The 17,317-nt window shown below is 37.8% G+C and overlaps 1 protein-coding gene across 7 annotated transcripts in view; it reads right to left on the bottom strand.

Annotated features, from left to right (window-relative positions):
- HFM1 (helicase for meiosis 1) overlaps nt 1–17,317 on the bottom strand; it is an 81,189-nt gene that overhangs the window by 12,096 nt on the left and 51,776 nt on the right. For 6 of the 7 annotated variants that reach the window (XM_081946883.1, XM_081946884.1, XM_081946881.1 and 3 more), the window contains 7 exons: nt 16,546–16,629; nt 9,190–9,347; nt 8,997–9,100; nt 7,249–7,383; nt 5,193–5,288; nt 2,124–2,242; nt 473–555 (listed from right to left, as the gene is read on the bottom strand). In XM_081946883.1, the coding sequence (XP_081803009.1) occupies nt 473–555; nt 2,124–2,242; nt 5,193–5,288; nt 7,249–7,383; nt 8,997–9,100; nt 9,190–9,347; nt 16,546–16,629 (779 nt within the window). The remainder of the gene's footprint in view (nt 1–472; nt 556–2,123; nt 2,243–5,192; nt 5,289–7,248; nt 7,384–8,996; nt 9,101–9,189; nt 9,348–16,545; nt 16,630–17,317) is intronic. The other variant, XM_081946887.1, reaches the window with a different exon arrangement.

The raw sequence follows: 17,317 nt of genomic DNA, 5'->3' as shown, positions 1-17,317 counted from the left end.
GGAGAGCCCGGGATTCAGGGAGTCCGGAAATCTTGATAGATTTTAAAAGTCAGTTTAGGCTCTCTGTGAAGTTCCCAAGAGATGACCTAATTAATTTATGAGCCTCGAGACAAAGTTCAAACAAAAAACATTCATTTATTAGGATCAACATCTTGGCTTGATCATCTGTGGAGCCTAAACTGGCTTTCGCTTACTTGCATTTGAACTTTACCCCTCTATCTCCTTCCTTCTGTCATGCATCATAACTCATATTTCCAATTAGATTGTAGATATATGAGACCAGACTCTGGTCAAAGGTATGCATGGAATCCTCCCTCCAGTGCCAACCTGATACTTGTCATGGCAACGCTTTAGAAGTTGACAATTATATTTTTAGATTGTACCAGAGTTGTTCTAATTTATGTCTTACCAATCTTTAGCTGAAATAAAGAAAGACAATGATAATAGTTGACTCTTACTGTTACTACAATACCTTGGCAATCCTGGAAGAAAAGCTTTTGGAATGTAACTAAATTGTTTAAGATCGATGTTTTGAGATTTATTTGACATCTTCATCTAAAATGTAGAAAATATTATTATTATTATTATTATTATTATTATTATTATTATTATTATTATTATTATTATTATTATTATATACAGGGTCACTTATATTTGTTTCTTATATACAACTAGAAATAAATAAACCACAATTTTAAAAACTATTTTTATTATGAACATTATGAACATTATTTTTTCTACTTGATATGTTTTATATGGTAGAAAATAGCTCTTTGTGTATGTGTGTAGAGCAAGAGCGAGATCTACTTATCTTTGGATTGAAAGTTTTCTATGGTTAAGATTAGGGTTAAGATTAAGAGCAAGAAGTTCTAATCCTCCCTTGGAAGCCAGCTGGGTGATGTTTTGGACCTATTTTTCTCTCTCAGACTTAGATCCAGAAGCTGAAAACTATCTTGCCACGAACATGTCTATGGAAATTGTCGGTCATCCAGGTCATGGTTGTCCCAAAAGTGGTTTTTCAAAAGACAACTAGACTTTCTGGTTTTTCTTTGAAGACGTTTTGGTTCTCATCCAAGAAGCTTCTTCAGCTCTAATTGGATGGTTAAGTTCATTTCTGAGAGTACAATACTGAATTACCTGTTGCAGGTGGGCCCTTTGAATCTTCCTCCACAAGTCCAATATACAGAGCTGAAGAAGCTTCTTGGATGAGAAGTGAAACTTCTTCAAAGAAAAACCAGAAAGTCCAGTTTTCTCTTGAAAAAGCACCTTTGGGACTTGATACCAACATGTACTGAACTAACATAATAGATAACAGGGTATAACCTTCAGTGAAAAGGGCTTTATATGGGAATAGATTGATTTGGAATGATGATAACGATTTTAGTGAATGGCAGCTTTGAATTATGCAAAGAACAAACGAAGGGTGGCTATAATTCTATTTATAGTTTATTATTACAATGTATTATAGAAATATAATTTATTATATTTCACTCCCTATTATACTTGTAATCATTTTATGGTAGGAAAAAAAACTCCTACCAAACGAAAGAATAGTTTGAAATCTGTAAATTTATTTAACTTAAGCAAAGGGGAAGACTTGATGGCGACTCCATAGGAATAAAAATGATTGCAATGTAAAATCTTAAGAACAAAGTATAAACTTTATCCTCCAAACCCTGCTTAGATGGCAGGCAAGAAGCATTGTCAAACTTTTGCCTGCAAAAAGTAACATAACGTACAATATCCAATCTTAGTTTATTATTCAATCCAACAATCATATTCAAATTAGCTACTAATGTTTTTAAAAATCATATATTGCCAAAATGCACATTTTTTCCCCAAAACTACCTCTGTGGAATACTGGTATCAGTTTCTATACTTATTTCAAATAAATAGTATAGAAGATCATAAAACTTTTATTTCCCAATAAGTTTTCTGGAGTAATTTGTACTGTCACCTTAATCTTTTTTGTAGACATTTTTAATGTTACTATAATATTCTGCCTCTTTTCTTCACAGGAAATATTCAACATTAGATATTATATTTCACTAACAAAAATGGTCTTAATTTCAAATAGTTATTTTATTTTAAAAGGGCATACATATTCTTTCAAATTCATATACCTTTAGTCGCTTGACTGGGGGAATGGCAGATTCAGCATTCCTGTTTCTTAAGTCAGTAAGATATGAACAAAAAGCTGACTCATTCTTCATGTTAGATTTCTCCGAAACTCCAATTTTACCTTTAAAATGTAATATATACATATTCATTTTATATTTATATTTTATTTTTGTTACAGAAAACTAGAAACAAAAGAAAAATAATTCATAGATGTTTCAAATAAACTCTTGTGTGACAACAGCCAACCACTTCCATTTTATTGGCAACATTGTATGTATCAATTATTTCTAAATAATTCCTAAATCCATTTTTAATGACAAAAAACTAGAAGCTATGAAGCATATATCATAGTTACGAGTAAATTATAATGATAACCTGCTCATTTTTATTGATTTGTGGTCTGTTTTTCAATGTTACTCTTCCAGATGCACATTTTAAAAGTGGGTTTTGGGTATGTATTGTACACTAGGGTTACCCAACCTCAGGCCCATGGACTGGTACCAGGCTGCGGCCAGTTTGGAATCGGGCTGTGTATCTGAAGGTGAGCAGCAGGTAAGCAAGCAAAACTTCTCCTGCGCATGTGCTGGATCTAGGTTGCATATGAAACCATCCATCACCCCTCATCCAGAGAAAATTTGTATTCCATGAAACTACTCCCTGTTGCCAAAAAGGTTGGGGACCACTGTTGTACTCCATTAAGAATCTGTCATGGAGGAGCCAATGTCGCGACGAGACAACATGTGATTTCAATGCTCTGAGATCGCCATCGATACTTTTGCCACTGGGTGGTCCAAACGGACCTAAACCATCCTGCAGAGATGGTGAACAGGAAGAATACATCTTGCTGATCTCAGGGACATCGCAAAGTCCCTGATCGATCCAAGAGTTCTCCAAGGCGGCGATAAAAAATCCAGCCATAAGGCTGATGAAGTCGGGGCGGCTCCAAAACGGAAGGATATGGAAAGAGAAAATGTTTATAGCTGGTGAGGAATTTTTACCGTTTTAAAAGAGACTGCCTATAAAAAACTTAAAATTAATTTAAATTGGAGAACAGAAGAAATAAGCGGTAGAATTAAATTTGGAATGGTTTTGGACAGTGGGTTATCTTACTTTTTAAATGCTATCTTCATGGATGGAATTTATGCAAGCCTTTTAAAACGAATGGATTACGTTTTCTTCTATTTTTTTTTTCTTTTATTATTCTTTGTAATCTATGGACTAAAATTCTCCACTTTCATTACTGTGGATGTTCTTCTAACTCATTCAGGAATCAGACTTTTTTAAAACTTGAAATACAAAAAAGATACAAAAAGAAACAAAGAAAATTGCAACAATAACACTGCTACTTGGAGGCTGGAGATTTGTGTATTGGAAACGAAACACTCTTACTTTTCTCACTGATTATCCTGGCTTGGCACTCCAAGGTCTCACTGCTTGTTTATAGAGAGTGAAAAGAAGAAAAGCATACAGATGTCCCTTTGAAGTATATCTTTAACCAGAGAAAGGTGAAAATAAAACGTTATTGTGAATCTATGCTTAATCTTGTTAAAGCCTTCCACGCTAGAGCAGCAGTGTTTGTTAGCTGGAGATAATGGCAAAATTTCAACAGCAGAAAGAAATTTTAAGTCTGCAAAAGATATTCTCAGAAATACAAAATTATCAAACACATATGAGAGGATAGAGAAGAAGTTGGAAGACTTAGAGCATCTAACAGCAAAATATTATGAAGAAGTTGGAGATGTTTATCAAGTGGAAAAAGTGGTGGTTAAAATCCTAAAAATCGAAGAGGAAAATGAATATAAAGAAATTAAAATTGCTGATATTTATGGTGATTGGTTTGTCTCTGAAAATGGAAAGAGTGGAATACTGAAAGAGGAATTAAATGGAGGGGAAATCTACCCCAGATGGCAAGATACAGAAGAAGAAAAAACAAAAGAATGTATGGATTTAAAGAGAGAAATTTTATTAGCAATATCATTGATAACACTACCGACAATCAAAGATAATCTGATTAAACAAACAGAAGAAGGGCATCGAAATTACATGAGAGATTTTATAAGCAAGGAGTTGCCAAGAGGAGTCCATACAAAGTTGATTAAGGAGATGATTAGAGGACTGACACCACAAATGGCAGAAGATATGAGGCTGTTTTGCTACTGGAAAGATACAGGTTGATAGATGGAAGGGTATAATTTAAAACTAGTTAAACTTAGTGAAATTTAGTGACAATAGATATAGTTAAATAAATAATTGATAATGATAATAATGTATACAATGTGTAGTGTTATGATAAGTAATAATTGAATATGAATATTGAATGGTATCCATGAAAGGAAGATTAGAAATCCTTTTGGGTTATATATAAAGGTTAATAAAAAAGAACTAAGTTAGATAAAGTTAAGTCTTGATTATTAGGGGGAAAATGTTATGATGCAGGATATAGTTAAATGAAGGAGGGATAATGATAACAATGTATATACAGGTATGGGTACAACATAAGGAAACTGGATGTAAATTGTAAACAGTGATTTGGAAAGGAGGATTTAAAAACTTTGTTATTAAATATTATGGATGTTTAGCTAGAATAGGACATAAGGATTCAGGGTTATTGGAGGATTTTAGAAATAGTAAATGAAATGCCAGTATGTGGTTATGTATTAAATCTTAGTATATTTTATGATGAAGGACGATTAAACAATTATAGTCAAATGAAAATGGAGGTATGATGATAGTAACATGTATAAATATCTGAATTAAAATACTTGAGTCAATATGAATTATGTTTGTTGACTGTGGAAGAGATGCACGAAAGCCTTTTTGTAACCAACTGATACACTTTCTACAGTATGTAAAGAAGGATGTGTTGTGTTTGTTTTGAAAAATAAAAAAAATATTTAAAAAAAAAGAATCTGTCATGTTCCAAATGAAAAACTTCCTCCAATATACCCATTTTTAAAATGTTTACATTATGAGTATGTGCACATAAACTCAAGAGGCTGAGTGAATCCTTGTCATAATGCTTTACATGCAGATTGTATCATTCATAAGTTACAATAAGAAAAAAAACTCACAACAATCATGTCCACATGTTTCTTTATTTTTGCAGTGGTGATTGCATTTTCTATTTCCATTCTTTATGCTTAGTGATTCTTGGCTACAAGTAGCTTCTTTTGTTTTATGTTAATTTGATGACATAAAAGAAAAAAAAAATTAAACATTATATCAGAATCAAATACACGGTAATCAGTGAAAAATTGCAGCAGATTATTTTACTGTTTTTTCCACAAATTCTATAAGGTAATATGTAAGTGAAGAAGGATCATGAAGAAAACATTTGAAAATGATCGTGTAGGAAACAGTAGGTATTTAGTAAGTGATAAGTCTACTAAATGTTTATTATAATTTAAGTGGATTTATCCATAATTTACGTTTATATATACTGACACTTCAATGTCAGAACAAAAGAATAAGACATAAAATACACATTCTGTTTCTAAAAATTTTGTGCCAAATTAAATCCCACTGTTCAGTAAGGCTATCCCTGGAAAATTTATCTGAGGATACTACAATTTAAATAAAAACCAACTAAAATATTCAGATTCAAAAAACAAAAAACATATACATTAGGAATCATATATATATGTGTGTGTGTGTGTGTGTGTGTATCAGTGGTGGGTTTCAATTTTTTTAGAACCTCTTCTGTAGGTGTGGCCTGCTATGTGGGAGTGGCTTGATGGCCATGTGATCGAGTAGGAGTGGTTTGGTGCTTAGCTTTAGGTTGACAGCTTTAAGACTTGTGGACTTCAACTCCCAGAATTCCTCCTCCAGTCATGTTGGCTCAGGAACTCTGGCATTGAAGTGTGCAAGTCTTAAAGCTGTCCAGGTACAAGACCCTTGCATCCTGAACCCTTTAGGGAAAAAAAACAACCATGGGTGTTCAAACTTGACAGCTTTAAGACTTGTGGACTTCAACTCCCAGAATTCCTCTTCTCGCTCTTCATCTTGATGATGTGCGGACAGGCGGGGGGAGGGAGCTGGAACCGGTTCTAAACAGCACTGTAGATTTGTGGAACCTCTTCTATAGAAGAGGTTAGAACTGGCAGGAACCCATCCATGATGTATATGTATATGTATATGTATATGTATATGTATATGTATATGTGTTGTATTTGTGCTGATAAATAAATAAAGGGAGACTAGTATAGATCTATTTCAACCTATTTAGGTCTCATCAGCTAGCCATACCCTTACTGGGAATCGAACCAGGGCTGTATTGCATATTAGGCCGATGTAATTGCCACTAAGCCACAGGCTCTCTTCCTTATCAGCTAGGCCAGGGAAAGAGGTATGTATTTGTGTTACAACCCCTGGTATGCCCAAATATGGGAGGGAGCTCACTACTCCCCCTTTCTGTCCTTCGGCTCATTACAGAGGACCATCTAGGCAGAAAACCATATTTTTATTTTTAATGTTGCCCTTTTATATTTGTGTTGTATTTTTGCTGATAAATAAATAAAGGGAGACTAGTATAGATCTATTTCAACCTATTTAGGTCTCATCAGCTAGCCATACCCTTACTGGGAATCGAACCAGGGCTGTATTGCATATTAGGCCGATGTAATTGCCACTAAGCCACAGGCTCTCTTCCTTATCAGCTAGGCCAGGGAAATAGGTATGTATTTGTGTTACAACCCCTGGTATGCCCAGACAACCCCTGGTATGTATATATAATGGATTCCTAATGTATATGTTTTTAATATATATATTAATCATAACAAAGTTACTTACTATTTAAAGTATTAGAAACAAACTTTAAAACAACAAAAATCTATCAGAATTCTAGTGCTATTTATCATCACAGAGAATACCTTGGGCAAATTTCAAATGCCTACTAAATAAGTAGGATTTGCATTTTGAATATTAAACCCAAAAGCACATTGATTTTTGTTTGCCAACTCTTCTCATAATTATTTTAATATTCTGCAATCAAAAATTTCTGAAATAGGCCTGTGCCCTTTATAGTCATACATTATTCACCATCAGACCAGGTTCTGACATCAAACACTTACATACCTAAAATCTATCCTGCTGCTAGTAATAAATATTTAGTATAGAATTTTTGCTTACCTTTACTTGTTCTTAATTTTGACGACCCTATTGAAGATATCTGAGAGCTATCAGATTTTCCATGATTGATCATGATTCCAAACTTCTTCGGTCCCAAGTAAAATGGTTTATATTTCTGCTGAATATCCAATCCAACTATTAGGGAAGAAAATTATATTTATATACATGTTATATATATGTATATGTTATATATATGTATATGTATATGTATATGTATATGTGTGTGTGTATATATATATATATATATATATATATATATATATATATATATATATATATATATATATATATATATATATATATATATATATATATATATATATATATATATATATATATATATGTTTTCGTAGATTTTCACGGGTGTAGGTATGCTGGTTTTGTTGTATTCGGGCCTTTTCCCGTGTAAGGTTGAGATTGTCTTTGCAACGTTTCGGCAGGATCACACCTGCCATCTTCATTGCAAAGACAATCTCAACCTTACACGGGAAAAGACCCGAATACAACAAAACCAGCATATATATATATATATATATATATATATATATATATATATATATATATATATATATATATATATATATATATATATATATATATATATATATATATATATATATATATATATATATATATATATATATATATATATATATATATATATATATACACACACACATACATACATACATATATATATATATATATATATATATATATATATATATATATATATATATATATATATACACACACATATATAATTAAATTGTGTGTGTGTATGTGTGTGTGTAATAGAAGAAAAACTAATTTTAATGCATATCCCACTTTCTTGCCAACAGAATGTTACAACTGATGCATTTTGTATGTTAATAGTATATAAGAATGTAGCACTGGATTAAAAGCTAATTTAAATATTGAAACATATCTTTCACTGATCCTCTCCGTTTTTCTCTTTCCAATGTTTTCTTTTCTATTGATTGCATCTTCCAACAAGGCAGCAAAGAGTGGAAGAAAATATAGGTATGCCTTCTATTAGGTAACAATAGCACTTTTTATAGGGCTACATGATCTAAGAGCTATATACTAGATAAAATGTACATTTTACACACACATAATGCTTACTTGTCATTGTAAAAATAATCTTAGTTTTGTTTTATTACTTTTTATAATAAAATATTGTAAAATACTAATTATTTTATTGTTTATTATATTTATTATTTTTTAAAGAAATAACTCAAGGTGAAGAACATCCTTTCTCCTACTTTCCCCACAAAAACCACTATGTGAGGTAGGTTGGGCGAAGTGACTGGTCCAAAATCATCCAGTTGGCTTTCATGGCTAAGGTGTCATTAAAACCCACAATTCCAGAGTTTCTAGCCTAGAGGCTTAACCACTAAACTATCTTATAAACTTCAACCTCATTCCAAGCTTCATTCTTAAAACACAGTTATATAAATGTGTCATTATCTCCTATGACAACCATTGTCAATCTATTGTTGGGCTTCTCAGACAGTTTAATGATCATTTTTTAAAATATTTCAATAAATAACTTTTGTTTCAGATCTCCATTGCTTTTTGTTCAAATTCACTGGATGACTTTTTTCCATACAATATAATGTAAAGCAGAAATGCAGTTTCACTGTAAAATCAGCATATAGTAATTTAAGAAACATGAAACCCAAGACGTTCTCAGTTTAAAACTTAGTAGACTTATTTTTAAAATCCAAATCCATAAATTAATTTACCATATTCAGAACTGATTAGATTTATATTAAGCTCATCAGAATTAATAGCTCTTCTCACTTCAATCTTTTTAGTCCACTTTCCAGTTTTCAGCAAAGCAGAATCCCTGCAAGTATATAATGAATCAATAGCTTAAAATTAAATATACAAAAATGCATAGTTGTTAAAGTTTCAAAATAATTTAAATTTACTCACGTAATTCTTTGTTTAAAAACCACATTATTATCATTATCTCCTATTACTAGGGTTGCATAATGAGAATCTGGAGCAGTTCTTTTTATTTGCATCTGTTCAAAGTTGGTTAATATGATTGTCACTATGATTTCAGCTACTCCTTCATTGTACTTTGTCAGCTTGAAAATAAATGACATACAATTACAAAATAAAATTAGCTTTCACATACGATATGGTAAATAAATATGAATAGATTAATATTGGCTGGAGTCAGATACCATGCTAAGCTAGTTCAATGTTATGACATGTATGTAATGATGCCATTCTACCTAATGCTACCATTATATAATTGGACTCCAAAGTCGGTTGCAAACTGTTGGTTTACCTGAACGGTCGTTCTCTGGACACTGCGGGAGAGTCCAAGCATGGGTTAACACAGTCTATCTGCCCTAGGACTGAGTAGATTTTTCTTTGACCACGCCTCCCTTTGCCTCATTGAGATCAGTTTAAGAATGAAGGTCTTATCCGTTGCAGGACGCCTGTTCATTATTCAAATTAGAAGAAAGAGTCTTGAACTCCTTGTTAGACCCTGGGTGGGTTTGGACTCTCCTGCAGCGCCCAGAGAAAGACCATTCTGGTAAGCCAACGGTCTTTCTCCTGTGAGCTGCTTGGAGAGTCCAAGCATGAGACATACCCAAGCTATTGTGTCCCAGGGCTGGAAATGTCCAGGTTGTCCAGAGCCGAAGCAACTTTCTGCAAAACACGTCTTCCAAAGGAGGCTTCAGCTGAGGCAAAGGTGTCAATTTTGTAATTTCTAATGAAAGCAGTGGGAGACACCCATGTAGCCGCTCTGCAAATGTCAAGGATGGACGCTTGGGTCACCCATGCTGCTGAAGTGGCAGCACTCCTTGTGGAGTGTGCTGTCACCTGACTTGGCACGGCCCTGCCTTGATATTCATAGGCCATCTTGATGCAGGCCCATATCCAATGCCCAATGATGGAAGATGAGGCCTTGCGGCCCAGCGACCCAGCATGAAATGACACAAAGAAGGATTCGGAACGTCTAAAATCCTTAGTTCTCCTAACATAAATGTGAACAGCTCGCCTAACTTCCAACTTATGCCAAGTATGCTCCTTGGGATGCGCAGGTCTGGGGCAAAAGTTGGGGAGAATCACTTCCTGGGATCTGTGAAAGGGAGTGTTCACCTTAGGTATAAATGTAGGGTCGAGTCTCAAGGTGACTCGATCAGAATGGATCATACATAATTCTTCCCTGACAGAAAGAGCTGCAAGCTCTGAGACCCTTCAAGCAGACGTAATCACCACTAGAAAGGCAGTTTTAAGAGTCAAATAGCGAAGACTCGCAGTTCGAATTGGTTCAAAGGGCACGCTCGTCAGGGCACGCAGAACAAACACCAAATTCCAGGAAGGATAATGGTGTACGGTCTGAGGACAGACATTGACCACACCCTTCAGGAAGCTCTTGACCAGAGGGTGTTGACTCAGGGACCGGATGAACCCCTAGCGAGGATGGTAGACAAGGCAGCGACCTGGCAAATGAGAGTGTTGGGTGGCAGACCTTTGTCCAACCCTTCCTGAAGGAAGTCTAGTAGTTGTGGTATTGAAGCTGAAATGTCTCTTTGCACCAGGCTGAAAAGCGACCCATGTCGCCTCGTATATTCGTGCAGTGGATGGCCTTTTGGATGCCTGAATAGTCTTGATGACCTTGTCAGAAAGATTCTGCTTCCTCGGGAGCTCCCCCCCAAGTGCCAGATGGCTAATTGGAGCCACTAGGGGTCCGGATGGCAGATGGTCCCCTGGCTGAGGGAGATCTGCTCCTGAGGAATCCTCCACGGTTTCTGAATGGAGAGGCTGACAAGGTCCGCGTACCAGGATCTCCTGGGCCAATGTGGGGTCACAAGGAGGATTACCGCTTCCTCCGCTAGTAGTTTGGCTACTACCTGTGGAATAAGTGGGAGGGGAGGAAATGCATAGAGTAGTCCTGAGGGCCACTTACACCTCAGCGCATCCGTCCCTCCGCCTGGGGTGAGTGGTAACAGGAAAAGAACCTTGGCAGGTGTGTGTTGGCATGCGTAGCGAATAGGTCTACTTGTGGATGGCCGAATCTCTGAACTATCTGTTGGAATAGTTCTGGGTGCAGACGCCACTCGGAGTTGTTGATTGTCTGTCAGCTTAGCCAGTCTGCCTTCATGTTGCTTGTCCCATATATGTGGTCTGCTCTGATGGACGCTAGCTGCCGGCATGATGTACTCTGCTCCTGAGGTTGCGCAGACGGTCTGGGGACAGAAAGCCTGGCAAGAAACCAAGTCTATGATGGTGCTGAGGTGCTGGATTTGTGTGATCGGCTCGAGATGACTCTTCTTCAGGTTCACTGAAAAACCATGCTGTTGCAAGGTGCGTATGGTCATCTGAACGTCTCGTCGGGCCTGGTCGTGGATCGAGGATTGAATAATGATGTCGTCTAGGTAGCATTCCAGTCGAATCAGACAGGACCGGAGCTGGGCCGCCACAGCTGCCAGAAGCTTTATGAAGGTCCTGGGCACAGATGAGAGGCCGAAGGGGAAAGCCCTGTACTGGTAATACCTCCCATCGTAGTGGAACCGCAGAAACCTCCTGTGCGCCGCATGAATGGGAACATACAGGTCTTTTAAGTCTATGGAGGTGAGAAGGTCCCCTTGCCTTATGCAATCCAGGATGGAGTGGAGGGATTGCATCTTGAATTGCTTGTAGGCCAGATGCTGATTCAGACGCTTCAAGTGCAAGATGGCCCTCCACCCCCCTGAGCTTTTCCGGACCAGGAACAGAATGGAATAAAAACCCTGCTTTTCCTGATCCCTCGGTATGGGTTCTATGGTCCTTATTTGGAGAAGGTGATGAATCTCAGCCTGCATGAGGGATCTCTTTAGTGGGATCTCTCTGCCTGCATGAGGGATCTCTTTAGTGGATTCTTGGGGGTTGGACAACGAATGAATGTCTGTTGGGAAATTCTAAGACTAGACCCCTCCTGATTGTGTTGGGAACCCACGAGTCTGTGGTAATTTACTCCCATTTGTTGGCATAAAGTTGCAGCCGGCCACCTATGGGAGGGACGCAGTGATGGTCACTTGCCGCGTCTGAATTGGTGGGAGTTGGAGCCGCCACGAAATGGCTTCCGAAAGGAATGCTATTGTTGCCTACCCTGTGTTCCAAAGGAATTCCTATCTTGACCCCTGTCACCTGCCTGAGAGTAGGGTCTATAATGGGAAGAGGAGGTGGATGTCTGAGCAGACTTCTGCATTCGAAAGGTCTGTTTTCTAAACGAACCAGAGCTTTTCTGCTCATTTTTCTTAAGAGTGGCCGGAAGGACCTTCCATTTGTCCTTCGTCTCAATCATAAATTTGTCCAGCGCATCCCCAAAAAGCTGTCCCCCTTTGAAAGGAGCAGAAGCAAGCTTCCACTTTGCCTTCATGTCTGCCTGCCAGTGGCGAAGTCACAGCAGGCGGTGTGAGGTTACATTAGAAGCCAATGTGCAGGATGCGAACTTTGTTGCATTCAATGAGGTGTCGGCTGAATACTCCACTGTGGTGATAATTTTACTGAGAACGTGACACCACCGAGATCCCTCAGAGGGAGGTTTGGATCTCAATTGTCTTAACCAGAGGAGGGAAGCCCTGGTGAAGAAGGAAGCAGAGGTGGATGCCCTGATGGCCCAGGCAGCCACCTGATGCGTCTTATGACAGGCCTTCTTGGATTTTTTGCGTTTGGAGGAGGGCATTGTCAGCACCTCCTGCGCCTCCAAACCTCCATCTGCCATGGTGATCTGCAGAAGACTTGATGTAGTAGATGATTGATGCAGAGATGGTAATGCAGCAGTAGACAGGCACCGGGGGTGAGCCAGCCAGCTACGGGATGCCCACAGATCATTGTCTGAGAGGAGGGACGCCCGCTGGCCAAAACCCTCCTCAGGCCGCCCTTAAGGTCCTTGAGTGGTCGATGCAGGAAGGCAGACCTTGCCGGCGTCCCGGACAAGGCCAAACACTCCCTGGCAGCGATCTGCAGCTGAGGGGCTTAAGCACAACTTTGCAGATCTTCAAGCGGCTCCAAACGGCGATCTATGCAAAGGGAGTCACTTTAAAATGGCCACCGCCACGTGCCGCCGCTCTCCGAGATCAAGATGACAATTAGCAACCTGCAAAAAGCGTGTGAAATGCTTTAAAATGGCAGCCATCTTGCCAGGCTGAGGAGAAACCGCTGACATGGCCTGAGCATTCAAGCACTCCAGGGGGCACTATTAACAGCAGCTGCTGGGGAAAAACGGACAGGAAGCCTCCCGCCACCTTTTTCTCACTCTGCTTGTGATCAGCAGCTCTCTGGAACCCTGCAGCCTTCTTCAGCAATTCAAAGGTACAGGTTTTTCCCCTTTTGAGCTTTTCCTACCTATATTTACCTAAAGCGTGTTCTATACGAAAATAAAAAAGGGAGATGATTCTCTATGCTCAATTTGGAGAGTCCAATCTATCTGACCTAGAACTGAGGAGCTCCCCAAAATTAGTCCTAACAGGCGGACTGAGGTTTTTTTTAAAAAAAAATTTAATTTTTCAATTTTATTAACAAACATGTAAAATACACACACACAAAACTTAGACATACAACATATTTACACAATGCAATACAAACAGGAGCTTCCTGTTCTTTCTAGTAGCAATTATCAATCGATACCGCTCACCTTATATTATTTCCCATTCAATTGTATTTCATTTGAGTTTCACCATTCTTAACTTTCTTATTTTATTCATAACTATTATTTTTGAGTTTTGTTACATTCCTTCATTGATTCTTGTTTCTTTCCTCCATCCACCTATACCATTTATCCCATATCTGGTAGAATTCTGATTCTTCTTTTCCCTGAATTTCTTTAGTTAGTCTGTCCATTTCAGCACAGTCCATAATCTTTCTTATTATTTCATCTTCACTTGGAGTTAGTTTGTTTTTCCATTTCTGGGCAAAGGTAATCCTTGCCGCCATAATTATATGTAATATTAAATACTGGATTATTATTTTTTTGTATTTCGCAGACATTATTCCTAATTTAAAAATTTCAGGTTTCCATCCTATTTTAACCCCCATTATTGCCTCCAGCCAATTTTTGATCTTTTTCCAGAATTTTTTAGCCTCCTCACAGGTCCACCCTAAATGGTAATACGTTCCGTGTATCGATTCGCATTTCCAACATTTTGGGGAGGTATTTGTTGAGATTTTAGCTAACCTTGTTGGTGCCAGGTGCCATCTATAAAACATTTTGTATTGGTTTTCCTTGTATGCAACTGATAGTGTCATTTTTAAGTTTGTTCCCCAAAGTTTTTCCCATTTGTCTAATTCGATATTATATCCAAAGTTCTGCGCCCATTTTATCATTTGTTCTTTCACAATTTCCTCTTCCATTTTATACTTCAGGAGAAATTTATATATTCTCCCTATCATCTTTCTATCTGAGCTTTGAATAATTTTATCCAATTCGTGTGGTTCTGTTTTGATGTTGTATAATTTGGTATCTTTATTGTATTTAGTTTTGATTTGAAGGTAAGTTAGCCAGTCAACTTTCATGTTCTGTTCTGCCAATTCTTCAATTGTTCGGACTGAGTTTTTAAACTGATCTCAATGAGGCAAAGGGAGGCGTGGTCAAAGGAAAATCTACTCAGTCCTAGGGCAGATAGACTGTGTTAACCCATGCTTGGACTCTCCAAGAAGCGCACAGGAGAACCTATACTATTCTGGACAAATGGCTGTCCAATCATTTCTTTAAAATCTCCAGTGATGGAGCAACCAAAACTTCTGAAGGCAAGCTGAAGGCAAGAATTTCTCTCTAGTTCTGGATGTCTCTTTGGTTAGTTTCCAAGCATTACTTCTTGCCTTGCCTTCAAGTGCTTTGGAAAATAGGTTGTCCCCTTCTTCTTTGTGAGGTTCTGTCAAATACTGGAAGACTGCTATTGTGTCACCTCTAGTTGGAGCATTTGTATGATGATGTTTTCACTCATGTATAATTTCCCTTGCACTTGCCTTATTGACGTGATGGCGAACCTATGGGGCTCATGCCACAGGTGGCACATGGAGGCATATTTTCTGGCACAGCAGCCCTCGGCAGCCGGCAGCTCCTGCGCACATGCAAGCACCGCCCAGCTGATTTTTAGCTTTCCAGAGGGCTGGGGGAGGTCATTTTAATTTTAATTTTCATCTTAATTTTAACCTCCTTCACATACATACATATATTTATAGTTCTATTTATATTTGTATTTTATCTGTGATTTATTGTGGACTGTACACCGCCCCGAGTCCCTTTTTGGGAGAGGGGGCGGTTTAGAAATGTGAATAAATAATAATAAATAAATAAAATAATCCCCAGGGTTCAGGAAAGCCTCCGGAGCTAGAGAGGGCGAAAAACAGGCCCAACGGGCCAACCGGAAGCAACAAACTTCTGGTTGGCCCATTGGGCCTGTTTTTCACCCTCCCCAGGCTCCGGAGGCTTTCCTGAAGCCTAGGGAGGGCATAAAGGGGAGGGCTGGGGGAAGCTGTTTTTGTCCTGCCCAGGCTTCAGGAAAGCCTTCAGAGCCTGGGGAGGGTGAAAACTCATCCCCCCCATGGTGGTGGGGTCGCTCACGCATGCATGGTGGTGGGGTCGCTCATGCATGCAGGGCGGGAGTGGTCGCCCATGCATGAAAAGGGGGGTCGTTCACATATGTGCAGGTGGGTGGGTACACATGCCTGTGCGATAGTGCACGCACACACAGTTTTGACACACCTTTAGAAAAAGGTTAGCCATCACTGCCTTATTATATATGCCCACAGTATTAACCAGCATTTAGAAAAGCAAGACATATTCAAACTCAGGAGAAAACATGGGTTGTGAGGAGATGCCTCTTAAGTAGTTGCTATATCTAGTTTCTACATCATTCTAGCTAATTCTATGGTATGGATTATTAAATAATCCCATGCAGTGTTAGACCATTTAACAGCGAATGTCACTCATTAGTGATGTAGCAGACAGTATGACCAAATGATATTATCTTGCTACATTGTAATAAAGCATCTGCTGTTCTTGCCACAGAACTCAATTTCTCAATTTTTCCAATCTATGATTAGAAATCTTAACTATAGTTTTTCTAGTCTATGACTCTCTATACTGTAGTAGCTAATACATTTGATTCTAGTATATCATAATGAACAATTGGCTCCATAGTTTGAATACTTTATTTAGTTACAGCACTTAAATCACAAATGTACTTAATGAACATTTGCAAAACTTTAGGAAGAAAAGTTTCTTCTAAATGTTCTTTTCAATTCAGTTGTTTTGTAGCGGAAACACAAAACAAACATATATACCTGCTCTATGTTAAGTTCATATTTTGGAAGGTGTGCTACTGATTCTTTAATCTGATTTCCAAAAGGAGGATGTCTGTTCAAAATCTGGAAATTTAAATTCAGATAGCATTCATATTAACATAGACCAATATTTGCTAAACATAGCATAAAAGCCATTTACAAAACATAGTCTTCCTAGCATTACATTGTTAGCATTGTTAAATAAATCAACATGCAACAGTGCATTTTGGGATAATTTAGGTCAGTTTGTCTGTCTTGCTTAGGGCACATCCACACAAACCTACCATTGACTTGAAATGCCTTGTCAAATTTTCAATAAAAAATGAATCTTGATGCAGATTTCCCCTCATCCCCAGCCTATTACTGAAACAATTAACTTCAGATTCTTACAAACAGATGTGGAAATGCTGTTTTCAATCTTCTCTTAATACAAGCCTTGCATGATATATGGTATTTTTGCACCATGCATATTGATGACATAGTTAGAGGCAGCAATCTGGTCAGGGAATAAAATCCAGTAGTCCCTGCAATATAACTTGCCCAGCAGGAAACTCTAAGCACAATTCTCCAACCTCATTAATGAGGCAGAGTAAGGACTAGTTGTGTAAACAGAGCAAACACTTTCTGACCTTTTATACCCCATCTTACAGGTTGGAGGACAGGACACAAAACTGGCTATCTGGAAATGTCTTCAGGATAATCTAAATAAACTCCCCGTATTCAACCTTCTGTTAACTTTTTTTTCTCACTTTCAGCTGCCATTTCTACCACC

Source organism: Natrix helvetica (assembly GCF_964273705.1).
Source record: "Natrix helvetica genome assembly, chromosome: 3".
NCBI lineage: Eukaryota > Metazoa > Chordata > Lepidosauria > Squamata > Natricidae > Natrix > Natrix helvetica.
The sequence above is the reverse complement of the archived record's forward strand: the minus strand, read 5'-3'. Positions and strand labels throughout refer to the sequence as shown.